Below are 23466 nucleotides of genomic sequence, written 5' to 3'. Positions count from 1 at the left end.
AGAGACCTTGTTTTTTTTCCCTTGGCTTGTGAGCTTTGTCATGTCAACCATCTCCTCCTTCAGTCTGGAGGAGGATAGCTAGAGGTGTGCAAAATGAAGGGTTGACGTAGTAGAGATGGTTGTGTGGGAAGCACATGAGTGGGTTGGGGGTACAGGGGGGAAAGACGGGGTAGTTTGCCCCCTTTTTGACTTCATTCCTTCATGTGTGTGTGTATTTGGGGAGGACATGTTCCCTCTGTCCTGTCCCCTCATGTGTACATGTATGTATATTTTCATGCATGTCTGTGGCTTGTGTGATATGCAGTGTTGTGTGCATTTTGTGTTTAGCTGGTGGTGGGTGGAGGTGGTTCATATCCCTGCAAACTACTGTGCACCCACCTGCAAAAACAAATAAACTTGCATCTGGATTTTTGAGTGGAGCAGATATTGATTCGCAAGCATTTGCCCAAATTATGCAGCTGTACGCTATAATAAGAATCAGCATTTACTTTTTTTTTTAAAAAGAAACTTTTTAAAAGGATTATTTACTTAGCTCAGCCCTTGCCATTGTTAAACCAAGAACCACTTTATTGTCCCAGGAAATCTCGTGCTATGTAAACACAGTAGTTTATCCTTATTCAGCAGGGTTCTGAGGGAGTGGATAGATAACAAAGGGAATCCAGACCCTGCAAACTTAACACACTGCAAGGTCGAGCTATTCTAAGCTGCGGTGTAGGCACAGCTTAAGTGTGAATGCATTTGTGTTTGTTTTTTTCAGCAGTGACTCGCCTCCCTGTGCACAAAGAAATGTTCCTTTTTGTTTTATGTTAATGCTCAATCTGTAAACCAGTGAAACGACTTTTATTAATTTCACTAAAACTGCTCCTGCAAAGGTAGTATATAAATCTAGATTCTAACAAGGGTTTCATATATCTATATCTGAAAAGAAAAGAAAAGCATTATCTATATGTATATAGAAAAGAGAAGAAGTTCAGATACTATGTTTTCCTTCGGGTAGATGATTTCTGCTTATTTTCCAGGAGTCTCTTAGAGTGCTAACTGCTTCCCTCAGCCACAAATGATGACAAATATACAAAAGACTGAAGAAGATAATAAACAAAAATATGTGTGCTTCCTGCAGATTGAAGGCTTTTTATCTCAACAATATGTTTAAATTTTGCTCTCCCATGCTTTTCCCTCCTAGAATATTTTAACTGGGATAACTACTTGAAAGAGACTGGATCCTTAGCTGCTCCTTCACATTGTTTCAGACAGGTAAATGGTTTAAAACATAAATGAGTATACGAAAGTGTTTTATGTTAGTATTGTAGTTTCTTTGTGTTGCTTACCTTTCATATAGATATATGTTATGCCAGGGGTGGACAGACTTCAGGCTTATGAGGGGTTTTTTTTGTCTTTTTACAAGAAGCCCAAGGTTTAGAGGGCTTGTTCAGGCATGGCCAAACTTGGCCCTCCAGCTGTTTTGGGACTACAATTCCCGTCATCCCTGACCACTGGTCCTCTTAAGCTAGGGATGATGGGAGTTGTAGTCCCAAAACAGCTGGCGGGCCAAGTTTGGCCATGCCTGGTATATTTGGAGAGTGGAGTCAACAACCTGTTGTAATCCCTGAGCCATTCACTGTATATGGATGTACAAATCTGTATCTTGAGTTAACATAGATCAAGGATGAGAACTCAGAACTCTTAAAGTGGCCAATACTGTTGTATAAAAACTTGGCCAAAGGCCGCCAATCATTATGCATATTTTATAAGTTAGAAACACCTAAGAACGTTAGCACAAGGAGAGAAATGGCTTCCTTTTAAAAACTTACACTGTTGTTAAACTATGAGTAGCTAGAACCACCTATTAATTAACTGCAAATCACCCCAGAGATTTCCCAGTTGATACCAGTCTGCCTACTTCTGTGTTACACAGCCCATATGGGTATTTTGCACGTTTCAGATACTTACACTATTTAAAGGGGGGGTGCTCCAATGGCTTTTAAAATCATAAATACTAGTTGCATAAGTTAAAATTTTCTATCAGGAAGGTATTAGCCTTTCATGCCTCTTAAAGCTGTGATTTGTTGTGAAGTTAATTAGAAGTAAATTACAATAAAATGGATGAGACAGCTTGCAAGTAGGTAAGTTTAGGGTGGAAGTGCCAGCTTACTATAGTTGTGCAAAAGAATAAATTTGTGTAAGAAGCCAACTTCGATACAGTGGATCACCTATTAGATTTGTAGGTGGGGTAGCTCATCCATTGAAGGTCGTTGCTCAGTGTACGTTACTATCTTTTAGCCTAGCCTACCTCATAATGTGAAGATACAACAGGAACTGTAAATCCTTGGTTAAATTGAAGAGTGATTTACAGTAAATATAAATGGCATTTAGCGCACCTGGGATTATTGCCCAGGACTGGAAATAGAATCAAATATTCAGGTGCCAGGAAATTTTCCAGCGATTTCTTTGAGGAGCTACACTTGATCTTGGCCCCAAAGGCTGAGAAACAATTATGGTGGTAATAAATAAGCTTGTGACTAGCCAAATAAGTATTGCTGATTCCTTCTCTCTCTCTTCCTTCTGGAAAAATAGTCCAGTAAATGCCTTATTTTGCCTTTCTTGCAGTCTAGGGTTCCACCTAGCAATGATTTCAAAGTGGGGATGAAATTGGAAGCCCATGACCCTCGAAACATTACCTCAGTATGTATAGCTACAGTTATTGGAATCACGGGTGCCAGATTAAGGTTGCGGCTTGATGGAAGCGACAACAAAAATGACTTTTGGAGGCTAGTGGATTCTTCTGACATACAGCCAATTGGAACCTGCGAGAAGAAAGGAGGAATGCTTCAGCCACCACTTGGTAAGAAAACATATAAGCCTAACATGGATGAAATCAAAGTTTGCTTTGAAGTCACAGTAGAGTTTGAAATGACATATCAAAATAACAGCAGCTGGAGATAAAGGGAATGAAGAATAGACTAAATGTACTGGACTGGGTGAGTTGGGTTGAGTTTGCTAGAGATAATACAAGTGAACCATGGATTCATGGCACTTCTGTGAGAAATGTCACTTTAGTTCCCAGGTTTTTCCTTCAAAACCCTCTGTGGCATTGTCCTCCCGTTATCCTCTGCCCTTGCCCTGTTCCACCATCTTGATGCATGACTCCTTCAAAGAACTCCACCCCTTCTCTTTTGCATCCCTTTAGAACTGTCTCCCAGAAAAAAAACCTGTGTGATGCCCCCTCTCTCACTTCCTCAAGCCATATCTGTCCTGTGTGAAGTCTTTGGGGGCAGCTTCCTGGTCCCCCTTGCTCTACTGTCGCTGCATGTCACTGAAATAATGCACATTCTTCCCTGTTTACCCCATGCCTCCATTTCCCTCCTCTTTCCCTGTTGATGTCTGTGTTCTGTTGTAGGCCGTAAGCCTGCAATAGATTATGGACCTGTCTTCCAAAGCCTGTGTAGCACCACTGATGGTTCTGTATGAATAATGGAAATAATAATCGGTTAGTAATTTAGTGGCGCTTTAAAGCAGAGGTGACTAACCTGTGGCCTCCAAATGTTGTTGGACTCCCAGTCTTCCCATCAGCTTCAGCCAGCAATGCCAAAGATGATCAGTTGCACATTTGGAGAGCCACAGGTTCCTTCCCCGGGTATGAAAATCTTGCTCCTATTAGCAAGATGTTTTATGGCCTTCAGGGTGAAGGATGCACCCTGAGAACTTCTGAGAACTTTCTAAGGGCCACGTGCCAATGGTGGCCAGAGGGGAAAGTGCATGAAGCAACGAATGTAATTTTTTTCCCTTGGTACCATTGGCGAGTTTCTATGCAAATTTTCACCCTCCTCTCTACCTAGCCGGGGGGGGGGGGAGACCCGGAGGTTCCCCACACCTGGCCTATACTGAGAAAGTAATTGTTTGGAAGCAAAACAGCTTGAAACAGGTGTTTTAGCACCACCAGTGAACGAAATTATCTGTGGTCCCCCTCCTCCCAATCTTTGCAGTAATGTTTGCCGGATGCTATAATGCAATTAGTTTGCTCCTGCAGTATATGTAAACTGGCACATATCTTTATTGAGCCAGACAAGTGACCCCTTGATAAAATATATCATACTGTATTTGGTGCTCCTGTGTTTTCTGAAGATAGGCAGAATTCCAGTGTCCAAATGGTGTTGCACAGCTAAATACCTTTTTGAAACCTTCCCTTTGGCAGTTTTGCCACATCTTGTTTGTTGGCTGAGCTTGGAGCTAATTGTGTGTGTAATTGCCTCCTGCTAACTGTATACAAAACTGGCATTTCCCAAGTGACGTCGAACTGTCTGGTCCCAGAAATCCTATTCTGCTCGTAATACAGTCAAACGCTCCCTTTCTGCTTAACTTGAAATGTAGCGCTGTATTCCCACATGTTGCACCAGGTGCTTAGCTTAGTTAGTATTGCTCAATTACGGTTGTAGCTTCTGGTGGGAAGTGCCTCAGCACAATGCACCCATGCTCATCCTCTATTTATAATCAAAACGTATCCTGCAGAGATAACGCCACTTAACAAAGGTTCTCTTGTTTCTTATAAGGCATATTTTTGGTAAATCTGTTATGCACAACTAATCTATTGTTGTCAATTTTAGGGTTCCAGATGAATGCATCTTCCTGGCCAATGTTTCTCCTAAGAACACTAAATGGTGCTGAAATGGCTCCTGCTTCATTCTTTAAGAAGGTAGGAGACTCGGCTGCAGTTCTATTGTTTGTTGAGGATTCCAGAGCACTATACTGCACTGTCCAGCCAGAAAAGGCAAGGAAGTTGTTTAAAAGGACAGGACTACTAGGAAGGGGAACATCTTTCTCCATCCTTAGTGCCTGCATTTAGAAAATGCCTGTATATGTCTTGAGTTCAAAACAAATCTCTTTGGTTTTAACAGTTTTAGGCTTACCTCTCCACACAGGTCAAATTAATATATTAAAATATGTGTGTTCTTTATTACATGTGATGTTCCTGTTCATGCATAAATGGGGCATTACAGTCTAGAGAAATGTAGAAGTTAATTCCTGTATGGGAGAGGTTGACTTTTTTCTGTTGAATAGTTTGGTGAATGTATCAAAGACTTCTAAGCATAGTAAACACCCATAAATTATGCCCCATCCTCCTTATTCCAGTCACTGCTGTATGGATCATACACAAATGACAATGCAGAACACATTTTCATGCTAAAAACAATACACACTCTTCTTGTAACAATCTCAGCATTTTTACTCCTTTCTTCTCTCTTGGTATATGATGTTTACATGTGTTTTAATTTGTGCTTAGTTTATGTTATTTTAATAACTGAAGCTCAATCCAGATAAGACTGAGGCACTAGATTGTCTGCTCTTGCACTTCTGATCTGAAGGAGCAGGTTCGTAGCTTGGGGGCACTGCTGGATCCTTTGCTGTCGCTCGAGGCTCAGGCGGCCTCAGTGGAGCGGAATGCCTTCCATCAGCTTTGGCTGGTGGCCCAACTACGCACTATCTGGACAGGGATAGCCTAACTACAGTTGTCTATGCTCTGGTAACCACAAGTTTAGATTACTGCAATGCGTTCTACGTAGGGCTGCGTCTGAAGATGGTTCAGAAACTTCAGCTAGTGCAGAATTCAGCGGCCAGGTTACGGAGCAAGATGGTTTGAACATATTACACTGATCCTGGTCTGACTGCATTGGCTGCCATTTCCAGGCCCAATTCAAAGTGCTGGTTTTGACCTATAAAGCCTTAAACGGCTCAGGACCGTAATACCTCAAGGACCGCCTCTTTCCATATGAACCTACCCAGACCCTGAGATAATCTTCTGAGGCCCTCCTTTGTGTGCCTCCTCCTTGAGAGGTCCAGAGGGTGGCAACTCGAGAACGGGGCCTTCTCTGCAGTGGCTCCCTGTCTGTGGAATGCTCTCCCCAGGGACGTTCACCTGGCACTTTCATTATACACCTTTAGGCACCAGGCAAAAAAGTTCCTTTTTAACTAGACAGTTGATTTGATTGACATCCTATGCCCTTTTAAAATGTGGGCGTTTGGGAGGAGCGGGTTCTTGGGTTCTTGTTTTCATTTAGATTATGTATTTTGTGGTTTTATATTTTGATTTTGTTCTGTGAACCACCCTGAGACCTCCGGGTATAGGGTAGTATATAAATTCAGTCAATAGTAGTAGTAGTAGTAAATCTGGATGTTTTAAACTTTCTTTGCTGATTATTTTATTGTGTTACTCATTTTGTAAACTGCTTCGAGGTTTGGTTGGGGTTTTTTTTACACACAAGCGGAACGAAAATGTTATGAAATAAATAAATAAACTTTATGAATTGCACCAAAGCTGGAACAGTACAAGTCTGTTCTGCGAAGAAAATGAAGTGGGTTGATTTACAAAGTGAAGAAATGAAATAACGTGCCTTAATTATGTAAGGAAGAAGAATATAAGTTATATTTACAACTTAAATTGTCCTTTTAGTTACATGGACAATTTTACAAATGAAGCTATGCCCCTTTTTATTAATAATTCATGTCCTTCCCCACAAAACGTCAATCTAACGAACAATAAAATGTAAGGAAGAGTAGGAAACAAAATGCCATCATGGAAGCAATTCATCATTTGAACATGCATTGAAGTCACATTATGCAAATTTGAATGGCTTTATAAGAGAGTCTCCTGTTCGTTTACAAACCTGCTTTAGGCATAGACTTGAAGATGGTAATTGGTCAGTTCATGGTCTCAACACTGACGGGTGACACTGCAAACTATTTTATGTTTTTCACAACACTGTAACAACTTATTCTTCTTGTGATTATCAAGGCGTTGGAAATATGTTGCTTGGTAGTTCTGTTTCTTTCATCAGTAATTAAGGAAAGAAATACGTATCTTAAATTTTCAACAACAAAAAATGGACTTCTTGTTGATAGGCGGCAATAGACATATTGTAAATAACTAAATACTCCAAAGTGTCCTTTTGTCAATTTCTTTTAAATTCTTGCTTTTAAATTCTTTGCTGCTTTTTTATCACTCATAAAACCTGTCATTTAGCTTAGAAACATGAATTTTTATCCATGGAGGAGCTCTGGACCATAGAAAATACAGGAAAAGTGCTAACATATTTCCCCCCCAGTACTATGTATCTTTTGGAGCATGAGTCCTTTTAGGCATGAAGGTTATATGAAACTCATTTCCTTCCAAGATCTCATACCTGTTTGGCTCTTTTGTTTTGGCAGGAACCTACAAAGCCTTCTCCAAACTGTTTTAAAGTTGGAATGAAGCTAGAAGCAATAGACAGAAAAAATCCTTATTTAATATGTCCCGCAACCATTGGGAATGTTAAAGGAGATGAAGTTTTTATTACCTTTGATGGCTGGCGAGGGGCATTTGACTATTGGTGTAAATATGATTCTCGGGATATCTTTCCAGTCGGATGGTGCGATTTAACAGGAGATGCTCTACAGCCACCAGGGAATAGTGGTAAGAATTTTTTATTTGTTAAATTCCACACGTCAGGCTCATCTGGTCCATCTTTGCTTTTAAGCCTGTGCTTTTAAGGCTTTGATACAGCTGACAGAGAAGCTATAAGGAAAAATGTGTTGGTTTTTGTGTGTTTCCCATCATCATTTAATGCTATAGCAAAAACTAAGTCGGGTGAAATAAAGCCTAAGGCATCCCACTAGCTTTAATTAAATGTCTTCACCAGCACCAGGGATCACCATTCCAATGTCTGCAGGTGCTATGGTGGCTACGAAGGTTTTGTGACTGTCACCCTACAAAATTTGCCCACTAGTCCAGAAATATTGGTAACCTCTGCTCTATCATTTACTATACTTGCAGTGTAGCTTCCCATCGTGTTCATGGATATAGGATTGCAGCCAAAGAGAGCCAAACCTTGATAACTTTACGCTTGCCACCAGTTCAGATGTAATGAGAAACCGTAGGGTCACGTTACCTGAACAAGGTGTAGCAACCCTTGGGAGTTGCATGCTTCCCTCTCCCCCACTGTTGTGCTAAGGAAGGTGATTGGAAGCTTCTTTGGATAATATGTAAACCATGGTTTCCTATGATCAGGGAAAAGTGCTTCCGGAACATGGCTTGTTCTCACAAGTCATCACTTAAACAGACTTACCGTTCCATGACATTGGACGTAATGAAAGCTGTGTTTAAAATCAGAAGCAAAATTATCCCATGGTTTTTCGTTATGTCTGAACTTAGCCAGTGTTATCATTGTCAGAAGTAGTGGCATTTCACATTTCCTTAATAAACTTTTCCACAATTACGATTGCATTATTTCTCTTGTGCATGTGCGTCTCTCTCTTTCCCTCCCTCTCCCTCTCTTACATTGGTGTACTATATTTTGTTCTCATTACAGTAATGTCAAGAGATGCTGCTCAGCTGTTGAGTTGCTTATGGCACCAGCATAGCTACTGTCCATACAGTTTTTCAAATAGTTTTTCTAGCAACTATTTCTAGATGCATTAAGTAGTTTTTTCTAGAGGCATTAAAAAGCAGGTTCCCTGAAAAAGCTGAGCAACTATCTCCTTCCTGTTTCAGAAGACCATAATTTGTCTTATATGGAGCTGCAACATCTGACTATTTGGTAATAGTAGGGTTTGACTATGCTGGGTCTGCTTATGGATCCTAAAATAAATGAACAGATGTGGAAAAGTTGTAAGCACCAATAATTTTTTAGTCTTTTTCATAGGTCTACACATAATGTTTAATGCATATTCTCACACCTTATCAAAACAAGGATAAGCAATTGTAGAAGCAATTGAAGCATCCTAGTTGCTGTTATATGTTTGCACTCTGTGATACTGAAAGCTCTATAAGCAATCAGTACTCTCAATACAGAAAGCCGTGTTAACATCCTTTGCTTCTTGTTCCATCCTTTCAAGATGCATTGTTGCTCCGGTTAGTATAAGACTATTTGGTTTGAAAAGACTTTAATAAAGTTGTTGCTTAGGATCAGAGTTTTAAGCAGGGGCTGCTGCATAGCTAGAGTACCCACAAGAGACCTGAATGCTTGATGTCTCAATTGTTTTGCCAGCTCAGCGAGAAACAAAATGCTTTGTTTTGTTTGTGGAATGGAGAGGGTCATTGTAATGCAAAGCAATGGCCTGAAAAGAGCAAAAGGGCTGCCCACCCCCTTCCAACTGCACATTATATATTAATTACAAAGAGACACTGCCGATAACCCCCCCCCCGCCCCATTTTAATAAACTAATATTTTAATGCACTAATATTTTAATACAAATCCTGTTGAGATTACAAAATGGTTTTCAAGTTTTGGCTCCTGTAGCTCAGCTGAGATACCTCTGTACATGATGCAGTTGTGTTGGCAGCTCGATTTCTTTGCTTGTCCTTTCACTCTTTCCAGATTCTCTGACCCCATGTAACCTTTGATCCCCTCCTCAAGAGGGGGTGGTTAAGGAAGTATGAGCAGGTGACTGATGGTCACTGTCAATAGAGCCCATAGACAATATGTGAATTGCTTTAGCAGTCTCTCCCCTCCACTCTGTTGCCCTCCCCCTTCCTCTTCCTCTTAAACCAACAAATGCAAATTGCTGCACCCTGATTTGCTCCTGCAAAATTTCAGTGCCCGCTGTCCAGGCAGCGTGGGCTTTGTTGCAGATCTGCTTTTTCAGTCTAAAAAAGCAGTCCTATGAGATTGGGTCTTGAACCTTACAAGTGGCTAATGTAAATGACATCTGCATCTCTGGAATATAAAGGTAGGAGACCTGTTTAAAGGAAATTGTTTTTATATAGCGTTCCAGCAGGGGCTCATTATTACTCCATTTGCAGCCTTTGTTCAGCAAGCACTATCCATCATTTATTCCAAAGAGCAGAAAGTTACTGTGTGTAAAAGCGTGTACCTGCTATTTTACAACCTGTGGCATTGAAGGGTGTTTTCTTTGTATTTGTGAACTCTGCTGTCCTCTCAGATTTTTGCTGCATGTTAAGCCATTGACATTTCAGTGGAGGCAGCGATAGACTGTAGCACAAACATGTTTATTCCAGATAACTGTTGTTTTGCAATGTGTGAGTGTGGCAAGTGTGTGTGGAGTGTGTGATGAAATTTGTGTTTGTGTGCAGTGAAATTACATTTTGTAATAAAACTTTAATTTTTCAATTTTTACACCAGTGATGATTTTCTGAACATCGGAATACATGGAATTTAACTTCACATAAATGTACCTTCTTAGAAATGTTTCATTCTTCAACAGTAGTATAATACAAGTGGTTGATAACTTTTGAATGTGATGAAGAAAAGCAACACTGTTTAGTTAGCTAAAACGTCTCCAGAACTGTATAAAGCTGTATGAAAAAGAAATGTATAATCCGTAGGGTGTGGTCTAGTCAAACAACAATATACATAGGAGCTGGGCCAGATTTCATGGGTTAAAATTTTGTGTCACATAAATAAAATCCTTTTTTTCCCTATGAATGTGTTCTCTCTGTAGAATTTACCTGCTTTACACAAAAACAGACCATGCAACCTTGGTTATATCTTTCAAACATAGTTTTCCAGTGTTTAATTGGTCCAAAATGGTGCCACAATTTTATTTTTGAAAACTGAAGTGTTTTCCCTTTCACATTGAAGCAGCTGCATTTAGACATGGGCAGACATTGTTTTACCAACTGTGGGACTTTAAAATTGCTTTAGGGTTCTTCTTGGATACTAGAAAAACAAGCTCAACGGAAACATCAAAACTACATTTATTTTGATGTGAAATATATATTCTTTATAAGGGGGAAAAAGCAATCTTCTTCTGTAAGACACATGAAGGAATTGAACGGCGTACTTCCTTGACCAAATGAAACCAGTCACAGGAATCCACATGACTGGAAAGTCAAGGGGTAGAAGGCAGAATGATCAAAACTTTTTCAGTTAATCAGAAGCATGGATATATGTATATATGACTTGCTGTTCGTATAGAGTTACCACAAATATTCTTGAACAAATTCCATTCATTTCAGTAGGGCCTGTGAAAGCAAAACTCAAAGCATGTTGCCAAGAAGTTCCATTAAATTTCATTTAGGGGTTTTTTTGGGGGGGTGGAGCTCTTCTGTTATCTCGTTATGTCCTAACTGGTGTTGCTAGAAAAGAAATCACATGGCCCAATTTTGTGCCTCTAGCAGCAGTTTCATAAAGATTAACATTACCCACTTGCATATTTCTGCACATCAAGCTTGCTGTCAGAAACACCACTTCGCTATCTGATTTAAAAGTTAGTAGTCCTTGTTTCAGTTCAAATCGCTTGAAAATATCTCGTCGTCAACATACTTCGAAGTGTAATTGAACTTTTCTAAGAATACCGCTTCCTGAAGTGTATGCATTCTGATAAATGTATATTTGACTTCCTTCACAGTTTCGGGTACAAAGAATAATTCGAAACCCCAAACATCCCCTTCCAAAGTGACCCGGCGCTCAATGCAGTCTCCTCAGAAATCTGCTCCTGTTCCTCCTTCTACATCAAGGGGAAGGAAGCCTAGCCGGGGGAAACCAGTGGCTCCACCTGCAGTCCCTAGGAAAGGCAGATCTCCCAAAAACACCCCTGTAGCGAAAAACACATCTCAAAAAGAGAATCTGAAAAAAAGGAAAAAAGGCTTGAAACCAGGAAGAAAGGTGAGAGCATATCTGTTTACCATCACAGTTACAGTAGATGCTTTTTATGTTTCCCCAGCTTATTTTGTACTGATTTCCCCACCGAGTTTCTTTTTGAAATGTCCTGTTGTGCAAGCAGTTTACTAGGTGTGTCTGAATACAGCATCCTTTTCAAGGTTACACTCCCTTTGAAGGAGCACAAGTTCCCTGATCAGGTTACAGCAGGTAATCAGCTTGGGGGTAATTCTGGATCCATTGCGGTCACTTGAAGCAGAGGTGTTGCAGAGTGCCTTCCATCAGCTTTGGCTAGTGGCCCAAGGAACAGCCTAACTTCTGTCATCAGTGTTCTGGTAAACTCTTAGATTACTGCAGTGAAACTTCAGCTGGTGCTGACTTCAGCGGCCAGGTTGCTCACCAGGGCAAGACGCTTTGAGCATACAATGCCAATCCTGTCCTGACTGCCCTGGCTGCCAATTAGGTCCCAAGCTCAGCTCAAAGTGCTGGTTTTGATGTATAAAGCCTTACATGGCTCTGGACCACGGATACCTCAAGGACTATTTCTTCCCATATAAACCGCCCCATATCATGTAATCATTATCTGAGGCCTTTCTTTTTGTGCCCCCTTCGTGAGAGGTCTGAAGGGTGGGAACACAAGAAGAAGCTTTTTTTCTGTGGTGGCTCCCCACTTGTGGAATGCTCTCTCCAGGGAAACTCGCCTGGCACTTTCGTTGCATATCTATAGGCGACAGGCAAAAACATTCCCCTTCTTCTAGGCCTGTGACCAATAAAAAAAAATCTATGGCCTTTTAAACAGGGGCGGGGCATTGTTTTTGTTTGTTACTATGTTATGTATTTTTATATTGTAAACCACCCTGTGATCCTCAGATGAAGGGCAGTATAGAAAGAACAATAATAAAAGGTGCAAACAATATATTTTATTGAATGTATTGGAGACAAAGATAAATATATATATATATTTAGATTGCTACATTTGCTGATACAGGGAGAGTGCACTTGGAAACATATTACTTTAGAGACCACTTTATCCCTTACCTACCTAGTAGGCCTCTTCTTTTGAGCTGGGCCTGCCCTTTTGTACATGTTATTGGTGAACATTTTAGGCCTTGGAGCTTCAAGTATTAAAATCAATCCTTAGTTGTTGTTTTTGACCTATTTTTGCTTTTTAAATTGTTTGACATTAAATCACCTTGATACTTATGTGAAAGAGATATTATTTTGTTAATTTATGAACCACTTTATTTGTCCTCAGCTACCCATTGCTACCCATTCAGTGTTAATCTAATGTGGTTGTCAAAAGAAATATTCCTTTATTTAATTTCTTGTTGACTCTCTGCTTTAAAAAGAGCTGCTTCGGTGCTGGCTAACTTTACTGGCAAAGATCACTAATTAAAGCATGCATTTTTGCCAGTGGTTGCAAGGACAGTGGCAAAGAAGAATATCAGCATCTGCCATCACTATCAATTAAAGTATCAGCAACTTTATTATCCATGGGAACTAGACATGCAAGTGGGACACAACTGATGTGGCTTACAATGCCTGAAGCTACCTGAACCTACCACTGTACTTAATATGGTAGCGATGTGTGAAGTAATCTTCAGCTGGCTTTTTGTGTGCTGGCCAGTCTTAACAGATTATCTCATGTGGTTCCCTAGCCTGTGATGAAATTCTGATGCTGACCCTTCTGGAGAACCCTTGAAAAATGGGTTGGGACTGGGAGTTGCAAAGATCTAGTCTTTATACACTTCTGGCAGCATTCTACAGTTAAGAGAACTAAGAGCTTCAGCAAATGGTGATCTGAAGGCTGTCTGTCTTCTGATAGGAAAGAAACAGTTATATTTTTTAAAATTTATGATAAATATATTCTTTTTACAGAAAAAAATCTTACCAGTGCAATCTCCAGTATTTCCTCCTCCCCTTATCTCTGCAAAAGTGGACAACAGCGCACCTCAGATACACAAAGATGGACCTAGTATCACTGGCGTAACAGCGGCTGTCATTTCAACAGGTAAAATGATCTATAGCTTGCATGTCTGTCTATATAAATCTTCTGGGGTACTGCTGGTTGGTTCCAGAGTGTCATGAAAGCACTGGTAAAAGTAAATGGATTCAGATACTGGTCTGTAGCTAAGTGGTAGAGCATCTGCTTGCACGCAGGTGGTCCCTGGGTCAGTCGTCAACATCCCTAGGTATGGCAGGGAATGCCCTGTTTGAAGCCATGGAGAGCCACTGTCAGATTGTTGCAGACATTACTGAGCTGGATAGGCCTACGTCTGACTCAGTGTAAGGCTGCTGCCTCTGTTCGCTTGAAAGTGAACAACAGCCTTTAACACTGGATCCGACTCCTCATTTTGTGTACAGGTTTGAAACTCTTCGGATATATGTTACCTCTATCACCTCTCAGAAGAAAGCAGAGTGTGATCCCAATAACTTTTCTTTTTTAAGTAGCATCTTTTATGGCTGCATGAAAGTCCACTAAACTAGAAATGCAGGTAACTGGCTGCATAGTTTTACTTCTAGTTAGCATGTACACAGTAGTAATGGAAAATAAAATAAAAATAATAGGAAGTAGTAGTAGTGATTGGAAAATGAAGCTATGGTGCGTGCTACTGCTAGCACCCTGCTCCCAAATCTCTCACTTGGCTTTCATTTCTTGCTAGACATTTTTTTCACTGCCTTCAGAGTTAGCAGCGCTCTACCTGCACAAAATAGACCTCCATTGGTCTCGGGTATCTTCTTGTGTCTTGTTGCTTGGCTGAACAGTTTGCTTGTTACTTCCCTGCACAGGCCGAAGAACTATCTGGCTCTGTCAGATATAAGAGCAGATTATTTCCCCAAAGCAGTATTCGGAGTGTCTCTGTGGCTTGGTCCTATTCATTCTCTCCCTGTTCTAGCGTTTTTGACCGTTTACCCATCTAACAACCATTCAGCTTTTCTGCTGAACTTTTCTTACTACCTTTCTTGTTTTGCTTTGAAATTCCTCTTTCCTCCTTTTATTTCTCATTCACCATGTTCTGTTATCTTGCCTTTTCCCTGCCCCCTGCCTTCTGATCTTATTTTTCCTTGCCTTAATTCTGACCTTCTGTTTTCCTGCTGCCTATACCCTACCCCTCATTTTTACTACAGTGGTACCTTGGTTTAAGAACAGCTTAGTTTATGAACAACTTGGATTAAGAACACTGCAAACCCGGAAGTAGGTGTTTTGGTTTGTGAACTTTGCCTTGGAAGCAGAACATGTTCCACTTCCTGTTGATTGTGTTCCATTTGCAAATCGAGTCCCCCGCTGCTATGGGAAAGCACACCTTGGTTTAAGAACAGACTTCCGGAACGGATTAAGTTCATAAACCAAGGTACCACTGTATTCCTCTTATCTTCTGTTTCTGTTTCTGCTTTTCTCTCATTCCATGTATCATGGGCATGCGTCAGTTACCTCTCATCAACATCAACGAACTATATTTTCAAATGCATATGTTGAAGATTTTCACACCATGAACACATTAATTTCCTGCCACATATTCAGTGTGACTTTACCAAGACACTTGTAGCCAACGTCCCCTATCCAAATATGGGAAGAGTACCTTGATCTGGGGTTATTACAAGGGCAGACAAAATATAGAAGGGAAGGAGCAGCATTTGCTCCTAAAGGCATATTTGTTAGCTCTATAGTTCTGGAGGATAACAGGAAAAAGCAAGGAATGTGGGTATATAATTTGGCAGTTAGGCTTGTCTAGATGTGGCAAGTGTGTGGACATTTGTGGTTTCACCACCACCTGTTGGAGTTGGAGGTTAAATAAAGCATATGGAAGTAGTTTGTTTAGTGTGGGTAGATTTTACATAAAGGACGTGGGTGGCGCTGTGGTCTAAACCACTGAGCCTCTTGGGCTTGCCGATCAGAAGGTCGGTGCTTCGAATCCCCGCAACGGGGTGAGCTCTCGTTGCTCTCTTCCAGCTCCTGCCAACCTAGCATTCAAAAGCACACCAGTGCAAGTAGATCAATAGGTACCGCTGCGGCGGGAAGGTAAACCATTTCCGTGCACTCTGGTTTCCGTCAGTGCACTCTGGTTTCCGTCAGTGTCTTGTTGCACCAGAAGCGGTTTAGTCATGCTGGCCACATGACCCAGAAAGCTGTCTGTGGACAAACACCAGCTCCCTCGGCCTGAAAGTGAGATGAGTGCCACAACCCCATAGTCGCCTTTGACTGGACCTAACTGTCTAGGGATCCTTTACCTTGTTTTTACATGCAGAGCATCAGCTCCTCTGTTCATCACCTAATTACCGTTTAGCTATTTGCAAGCTTTTGAAATAGATAAAATGTATAGAAGATGTTCATCCAGTCCATTCTCAATGAAACCTTTATGAAATATTATTTGGTCTGGAATGCATTGTTTGCAAATTCTTGTTTTTAAAAAAAAATATTGACATTCCTCCTTTTTTCTCTTAGTTTGTGTCTATGTTAACAAACACGGAAACTCTGGGCCTCATCTGGACAAAAAGAAGGTTCAGCAGCTTCCTGATCACTTTGGACCGGGTCCTGTGAATGTAGTGCTTCAGCAGGCTGTGCAAGCCTGTGTGGACTGTGCCTATCAATCAAAAACAGTCTTTGGATTCCTGAAGTCGGGGCACCACGTGGGAGAGATCATCACTGGTATTTTATTGGTTTTATTTTTATATATAAATAGATTTATATCCCTTCTTTTTGCAGAGTCTCAAAGAAGCTAACCGTTAAATACAATCAAATGTCAATAAAAACGGAACGTAATAAAGCAGTATAATAAAAACAGCAGCAGAACTAATAAAACAAACCAGGAAGCTGTGAAACATGTTTGATAATGGCAAAGCATACTTGGGTAGAATCCAGCAAATGGATGAGCAATTATAGCAGGTTTTCTTAACCTATTAGTAAAATGTGATTCAGTTTTAGTTTTGGTGCAAAATCAAGACCAAAGATTAGTGTGGCACAATTGTGTAAATGACACACTTCATTTTATTTATTTGATCCAGCGGTAAATAAGGTAGGACTAGGTTTCTTTATGCTTACATTATCTAACTTAAAAAAATAATAATAATTCAAACCATGTTTATGCTGTTGTTTTCTAGTAAAGGAGCAAAGAGTAAAACATCTTGTCCTTTTTTCTTTTTTACATGAAGTGTTCCGAGCTACTCACTTTAGGGTTCCCACTAAATGGATTTTTAACTGAGATGCTGTTGATGCTATTCTTTCCCTATAATTATATTTTAGAAGTGTGGAAGGGATAGCACACCAAGCCCTTGTATCATCTCTATTCCCTCACTGTCCTGAGAGCAGATGTGTTGTTTAAATATTTCTCCAGTTCTAAATTAGAGGCTGCTGCTTGTTACTTTTCTCCTGGCAGAAGCAATCTTCAGGACACAAGTTAACCTTAATTCATATGGCATAAAAAAGTGTTTGCCTTACTTTATTCTCCCTGTATTAATGCCAGATGAGGATAATGAACTATGGTATGCCTAAACCTTCATTTCCCGCAGTATAACTTGTGATGTGCATACTGTGAATGGTCACTAATCTTTGTTCACATCTTCTGTACGCAAAAGGAAATGTCAGTCTACTGGCATAGATTTAACAGTTAGATATCAGCTTCATTTGTAAAACCCCATTATTGTACACAGGATGTTTATAGCTTTATGGGATGCAAGAAGTTACAGAAGACTTCAGCTGTTGGTATAAATTAACGAGCCCTTGGTATTTATGAATATAAAGCAACATATATAAAGTAGCTTTTAAAGTGTCTTATAAAATGCAAGGAATGCCATTTGCCAGGGCAATCACAGGCATTTTTACTCAAAGATAATTCCTATTGAATTATTTGGGGCTTACTTTCAGGTCAGGTGGGCTGGGAGTTGTAGCAGTACAGCAGCCTCAAATTTTATCATTGTGGGGTCTCTCTAGGTTAAGAACACAGCTGTCCAGCTATTTCCAAACATAAAACAAAGCAGAAGTTTCAGCTTTGCAGCTTTTGCTGTTGTCCTTGATTTAAGCAAAATACAAAACAGGGAAAGTACCAGCAGTCAGCAGAACAGTTGCTACTCTGCTGATTCCAGGTAGCCCAAGTCCCGCTCGTTTTGAGAAGGGGTCAAGGAGGACCAAAATCTTTCCCTTACAAGCTACCTGCATCCGAGACACCAGCCCAGTTCACGTGTCGTATTAAACCATGTGCAGGTACAGCGTGATGATGCATGCTGCTCAAAAGTTCCCATGCTGCTGCTGCTGAGCCACAGACTTAAGCAAAGCCGGTGTCTGGCTAGTTGTGTTGGTTCACCGTTTGTTTCCTCCAAACAAACCACAGGCAGTAAGCCAAGAGAAAACCACAAGCCTAAGTTCTCATGACTCAAGCTAGATTAAATTCTTTTCATCGGTGGCGTAGCAGGGAAGAATTGTTTTGGGAACTTTTGAGCAACCTTTCATTCACATGAAAACCTTGATTTGTTTTGCTATGGTTCAATGTGATATGGGGGGAAGAAGAAGAAGAAGAGTTTGGATTTGATATCCCGCCTTTCACTCCCTTTAAGGAGTCTCAAAGTGGCTAACAATCTCCTTTCCCTTCCTCCCCCACAACAAACACTCTGTGAGGTGAGTGGGACTGAGAGACTTCAAAGAAGTGTGACTGGCCCAAGGTCACCCAGCAGCTGCATGTGGAGAAGCGGAGACGCGAACCCGGTTCCCCAGATTACGAGACTACCACTCTTAACCACTACACCACACTGGCCTTTGATGAGAAATTTACAGCCATATAACAAAACTTGCATCAGCCTACGGTGCTGCCTTTATTTAAAGGATAGCTTAGCCGGATTAGCCAAGGGACAAACGTTCAAGCTTTGGTATTGAAATTGGCAAAGACAACACAAGAAGCACGGCAAAATGTTCTGCCTTTTACACCCTTTGTTTCTGTCAAACCGGGGGTCTTCTGCTGTAGGTACTGGTGTTTCAATCAATCCCGCCGTGATTTGAGGTCTTCTTTTTACCCTATAGCTTCCTTTGATGGGGAGAAGCACGCCATCAGTCTTCCTTCTGTAAACAGTGCCTCGTTTGTCCTGCGCTTCTTGGAGAAGCTCTGCCACAGCCTGCAGTGCGATAACCTTTTCAGCAGCCAGCCCTTCAGCCCTTACATGGGAAGTGCATACAGCCCCACTGAATATGATAGAAACAAACCAGGTAATGCCCTCCACCACCCTAACCCACCTTGCATTTTTAGAAGTGTATTTAAAGCAACAACACACAGTTGGATTTATATTTGTGAATATCAGTGTAAACAGCCATTTTAAGTCTTGTGCTTAAGATGTGTTGTTGTTTTTCTTTGCTGCCTGATACCATGTGTGCACAATCATAAGCAAGCACTGATAAATTCAATGGATTTTGCAACCTTAAGTCTTAAAAGGAAACCTCTCTGGTGTAGCGTGGCATAGGAATTTATGAGTCTTGATTTTAAAAATAGGTTTTAGTGTCTTAGCTTGTTCCTAGATTTTAACATATACAGCAATAGACACTTATAAAGAAAAGCAGAATATTCCCTTGTGCCTTTTGTAGGGCTAATTCCACACCAGTTGCTGCTCAGGCATCATCCTGCTCATTGGCTGTTGCAGAAAGAAAGCAAACCGATTTTGATAAGCAATTTGAAAATTTGACACTCCTCACCATCAAGCCTCATATTTATGCTGCTGGATTTTTGGTGTGGATTAAATAATTTTGGTTTTTGTCTCTCCCCCCCCCCCATCAGATTTATAAAGGAATATTATTTATTTATTGCACTTATTAGAAATTGACTGTGGTTGCAATCCATATATATTGTATACTTACCTGGGAGTAAGTCCCATTGAACTCAGTAGAACTTAATTTTTAGATAGCCATACATAGGATTGCTGTGTGAACATGAGATTATATATATTTTTTCCTCAGATAGCCACGTGCAGATGTTAATTGCGAATTTGAATCTACCCAGTTTCATAGTTGTCTAGGCATTACATTATTACTTAATTTTCTAAAACTGCCTTTTCAGAAGGTTTTCTGTTAGACAACAGTGATTAAAAAAGCTGAGTTACTTCCTAAAAAAATGCTCAAGCAGCATTTCCACCATGCATGCCAAATGTGTTATTGCAGTAACTCATCAACTGTCCTATGAAAGGTCCGTTATCCCTGTATGAATTATGTATATGAAACAAGAGGCTGAGAGAAATGTGGCTGGAAGCCTAAGGTCACTGAGGATGCGCATGACTGGGGAGAGGTGGGAAGTGGTCAGATTTCCTGGCTCACTCTCTTTGTCACATGATACCCTTCCAACCTTATTATTTCTGTACCCACAATTTTCAGGAGCTGAAATAGTTGAAGGCTGTGCTTTCAATATTTTTGAGAAACTGTAGTTTGGCATCTGCCATGGCCATTAAAAAAAAGATGCACAGATGGTTAAGTATGCACATTTTAATCATTGCTTATTATGTCAATTGCTGCATGCTGCAATGAGCAAATTGACTGCAGCTCCTCTGTGATATACTGTGTTTCCTTTTTCAGTGTAGAATACACCTTTTTTTTCCTGCTTACGGGTGACATCAGGTGGGGAGTTCAGCTCCCCCTAATGACTGAAGGCAGAAATCACTGTTCATATTTTTAGAAGCTTCTTATGTTCTCAGATCAGCCGTATTCTGCCTTTACCAAGTGTATTTTTTTCCTTCCAGTAGCACCTTAAAGACCAACTAGGAAAAAAATATTTTTTTGTTTTGACTATGGCAGACCAACACGGCTACCTATCTGTAACTTTACCAAGTGTGTTCATGGCATGCATGCTCTCTCCATGATCTTTGCTTCTGGCATATTACTGTATATAGTTTTGCTTTTGTTTTTATGGTTTGTATGTTTGTTTAGTACCTCTAGTCTTTTCCTCCAGTAGTGTTTTTTAAAAAATATGTTTACCTTAGTTGTGTCTTATCCTTCACTCTTTTCCTGCCCCTTGGTCAGCTCATTGCTAACTTTTTTCTGCTCTCCATTTGCCCCAGCTTTTTCCTATACCTCTGAACTTAAAAAGAGAGGGGACCCTTTGGTTTCTGCTCTATATTTCACCTTCCTTCCTCTCTTCACAAGAAGTCTTTCCATAGGCATCCCTCTGTCATGGTCAAATTGTTCTCCATTTTGGTTTTGCCTCCTTACACCAAAATCCTAGCAAACATTTTGGGGCTTATGGTCTTGATGAACTAAGTCACCCCTTAGGCATGGCATCACACCTGACCTCTTCAGTGGACCCATTTCAGAGATCAGGTGCATCTGCGCAGGTCAGTTCATCTGCATCTTCCCTGGTAGCTTCAGGAGTAAAATCTTCAGAAAGAAGCTCCTCTTGGGGACCCTCTCTGGACAGTTACCATCTTGGGTGCCAGCTCTGGAAGCGCCCTATCAACTTCCTAGAGCCTGGTCTTTCTAATGGCTTTCCGTTAGAGAACTGATCTGAGAACACCAAAAGCTTCTACAAAACTGAACAGGGGTTTCTGCCTTCAGCTACTGGGGGGGAGATAAACTTTACACCTAACGTTATCAGCACATGCATGGGAAAAGAGCCCTTCATGAATACCAAATGGTATCATCGTAACTGTTTTCTCCAAAGACAGCGCTTTGGAACGATTTCTGCAGAGGAGCACATACAGGGAAGTGGTTACACCAGAATGGAAGATCGGCATACATTTTTGCATAGAAAGGTTTATGAGCAAGATATTCACAGATCCATGCCATGTAGAAAAACCCACAAGGGTTCCCATAGGTGTTTTTTCTACAGGAACCAGCCCAAAGCATTTCCTCAAAGGAAATGTAGGAACTACATAAGGCAACTTAGGTGGTTGTTGTTTTTTAAAGTGAATCCTTTTTTTCCTCTCCCAGCAAAAGAGGAAATCTCTGACAACAGAAGTACAAAGCGATATTCTCAGGATTCGCCGTCCTATACTGCCCCCCTGTCTCCTAAACTACCAAGGACTGAAGCTCATCCCTCAGAAGGTAACTCTTGTTATATTTCTTTACAAACGAAGCACTGCATTTCTAGACAGTCTAGCCCAAGAGCACACCAAAACCCACATGAATAGGAGGATAAGTAGCTACTAGCCATGATGGCTATGTTTCACCTCCGTTGTCAGAGGCTGTTGCGCTTGGGTCCTCCTTGCAAGCCTCCCATGGGCATCTGGTCACTATGACCACAGCATGCTGGACTAGATGGGTGACGGGCCTGATTCAGAAAGGACTCCTTGTTTTCTCATGCAGTCCAGGCATGTACTGGATTCTGTGGCAGGCACACCCACCTTGGAAGGATAGGGGGAAATATTCAACACACAAATAACACACTAGGCTACTTCCTCAGGACTGCACTATACGGTGTAGCTCACTGATTTCAGTGGGTTTACATCTACATATATTGTTCAGTACTAGGACAGGCAAAACAAGCTGCACGTTGATTCTAATGAAAACTGGAGAAATGAATATGTATAGGCATAGTTTCCTTACTTCACCAATTCGTAAATTACACCCCAAATCCATACACATCTGGGATTACTGCCACTTCTACAGGAGTCCTTTTCTCTGAAATCGCCCTTGTTTGTGTATTTTTTATGGGGAATCTAGTTACCATATAGGCACAGTCCCTCTTACTTCTGTGTCTTTTCCACTATAATCTGGGGAGCGATGGTGCACTGGCAATAAACAGCATCAGGCTGTCCAGTGCAGATGGGGAAAATGCTGTCTTGTTCTTGTCTTTGAATGGAGGAAGCCCTTCCATTCATAGATGCCTAATTAGAATACCAGCCCTTTTTACAGCAAAGTATTTGTAGACATAGCTCTCCCCCCCCAAAAAAAACCTACCCTATTCTCAAGGATATTGTCATAATACTTCCTAATGTAAATGCATTATTTATGTTAAATTACTTTATACAGCGGAAACCTTGCCAAGTGAAGAAAATGGCACTTCCAAAGAACACAGATTTTCAGAGGACTCAATGGATTCTGCACTTAATTTAGTCAATCCCGCAAGCCCTAACTGCCGGAATTCCACTGAATATCGAACCTCAGGGAGTGCAGCCTATTACAGGAATTCTCTTCCGCCAGTGACTGCTACCTCAAACACAGCACCAATTCTACGGAGACTGTCGTCAAGTTCTGCTGGGAACAGCAGTTACTATGAAGTCAACAGGAATCGGCTGCAGAGGAGGATTGAAGGTACAATCTAGTTCTTTAAAAGTCCATGCTCTGTTTTGTCTTCTTAACAATATATAAACTCATATATTATTGCTTTTTTTTGCCTTGTTGAACAAAAACTAGTTTATAAAGCAGGTTCTGAACGTGCTTTGATATGCAAGGATTTGAAAAAGAAGTCAAAACTTGCAAAGTTATCAGACATGCCAGAAATCAAGTTAGCCACCCAATCTTGCTCTGTAGAGATTCCTCATGTTGTAATGAGTTTATAAGGGATTGGCTGGTTGTAGGTCACTGAAGAGCCATTTCTGAAATGTAGGGAAAAAATCATGCTTGAAGATTCCTGTCTTCCTTAACAGTGGTTTAGGTATTTCCTCAACTCTCCTTGATATCTCAGAAGTTGGTAGGTAGTTAATTCTCAGTTGTCAATTCTATTTTTGAACCTGCTGTACCTTAAATATAGTGTGGTGTAATCTGTATTATTCAGGCCTTCCTAACCTATGAAAGTCTGGCCAGATGAGCTAATTGTTGCATTTCACAAATACCAGTTCACTCTTTTCTGTAGGCAGAACATCAAGTGTAGTGGAGCCTTAAGAGAAACATACGTGATCTTTTATAGATATAAAAAGTCACCATATGGTATTTTCCCTCCTACCACCCTTCTTAATTAACCAGTAATGCAGT

At 40.7% G+C, this 23466-nt stretch overlaps 1 protein-coding gene and 1 long non-coding RNA gene across 2 annotated transcripts in view; one reads left to right on the top strand and one right to left on the bottom strand.

Moving 5' to 3' along the window:
• SCML2 (Scm polycomb group protein like 2) overlaps window positions 1-23466 on the top strand; it is a 35154-nt gene that overhangs the window by 6230 nt on the left and 5458 nt on the right. Inside the window, exons 4-13 of the mRNA XM_083612297.1 lie at window positions 1184-1254; window positions 2608-2842; window positions 4602-4690; window positions 7201-7444; window positions 11341-11597; window positions 13470-13602; window positions 16036-16239; window positions 18601-18783; window positions 21484-21597; window positions 22525-22806. Of these exons, the coding sequence (XP_083468423.1) occupies window positions 1184-1254; window positions 2608-2842; window positions 4602-4690; window positions 7201-7444; window positions 11341-11597; window positions 13470-13602; window positions 16036-16239; window positions 18601-18783; window positions 21484-21597; window positions 22525-22806 (1812 nt within the window). The remainder of the gene's footprint in view (window positions 1-1183; window positions 1255-2607; window positions 2843-4601; window positions 4691-7200; window positions 7445-11340; window positions 11598-13469; window positions 13603-16035; window positions 16240-18600; window positions 18784-21483; window positions 21598-22524; window positions 22807-23466) is intronic.
• On the bottom strand, window positions 12429-14527 carry LOC310762046. The gene is made up of 2 exons (XR_014547827.1): window positions 14294-14527; window positions 12429-13352 (listed from the first exon to the last, which is right to left on the bottom strand). It is a non-coding gene; the product is annotated as an uncharacterized lncRNA (long non-coding RNA).

Source organism: Podarcis filfolensis (assembly GCF_964270895.1).
Source record: "Podarcis filfolensis genome assembly, chromosome: 4".
Taxonomy (NCBI): Eukaryota; Metazoa; Chordata; class Lepidosauria; order Squamata; family Lacertidae; genus Podarcis; species Podarcis filfolensis.
The sequence above is the reverse complement of the archived record's forward strand: the minus strand, read 5'-3'. Positions and strand labels throughout refer to the sequence as shown.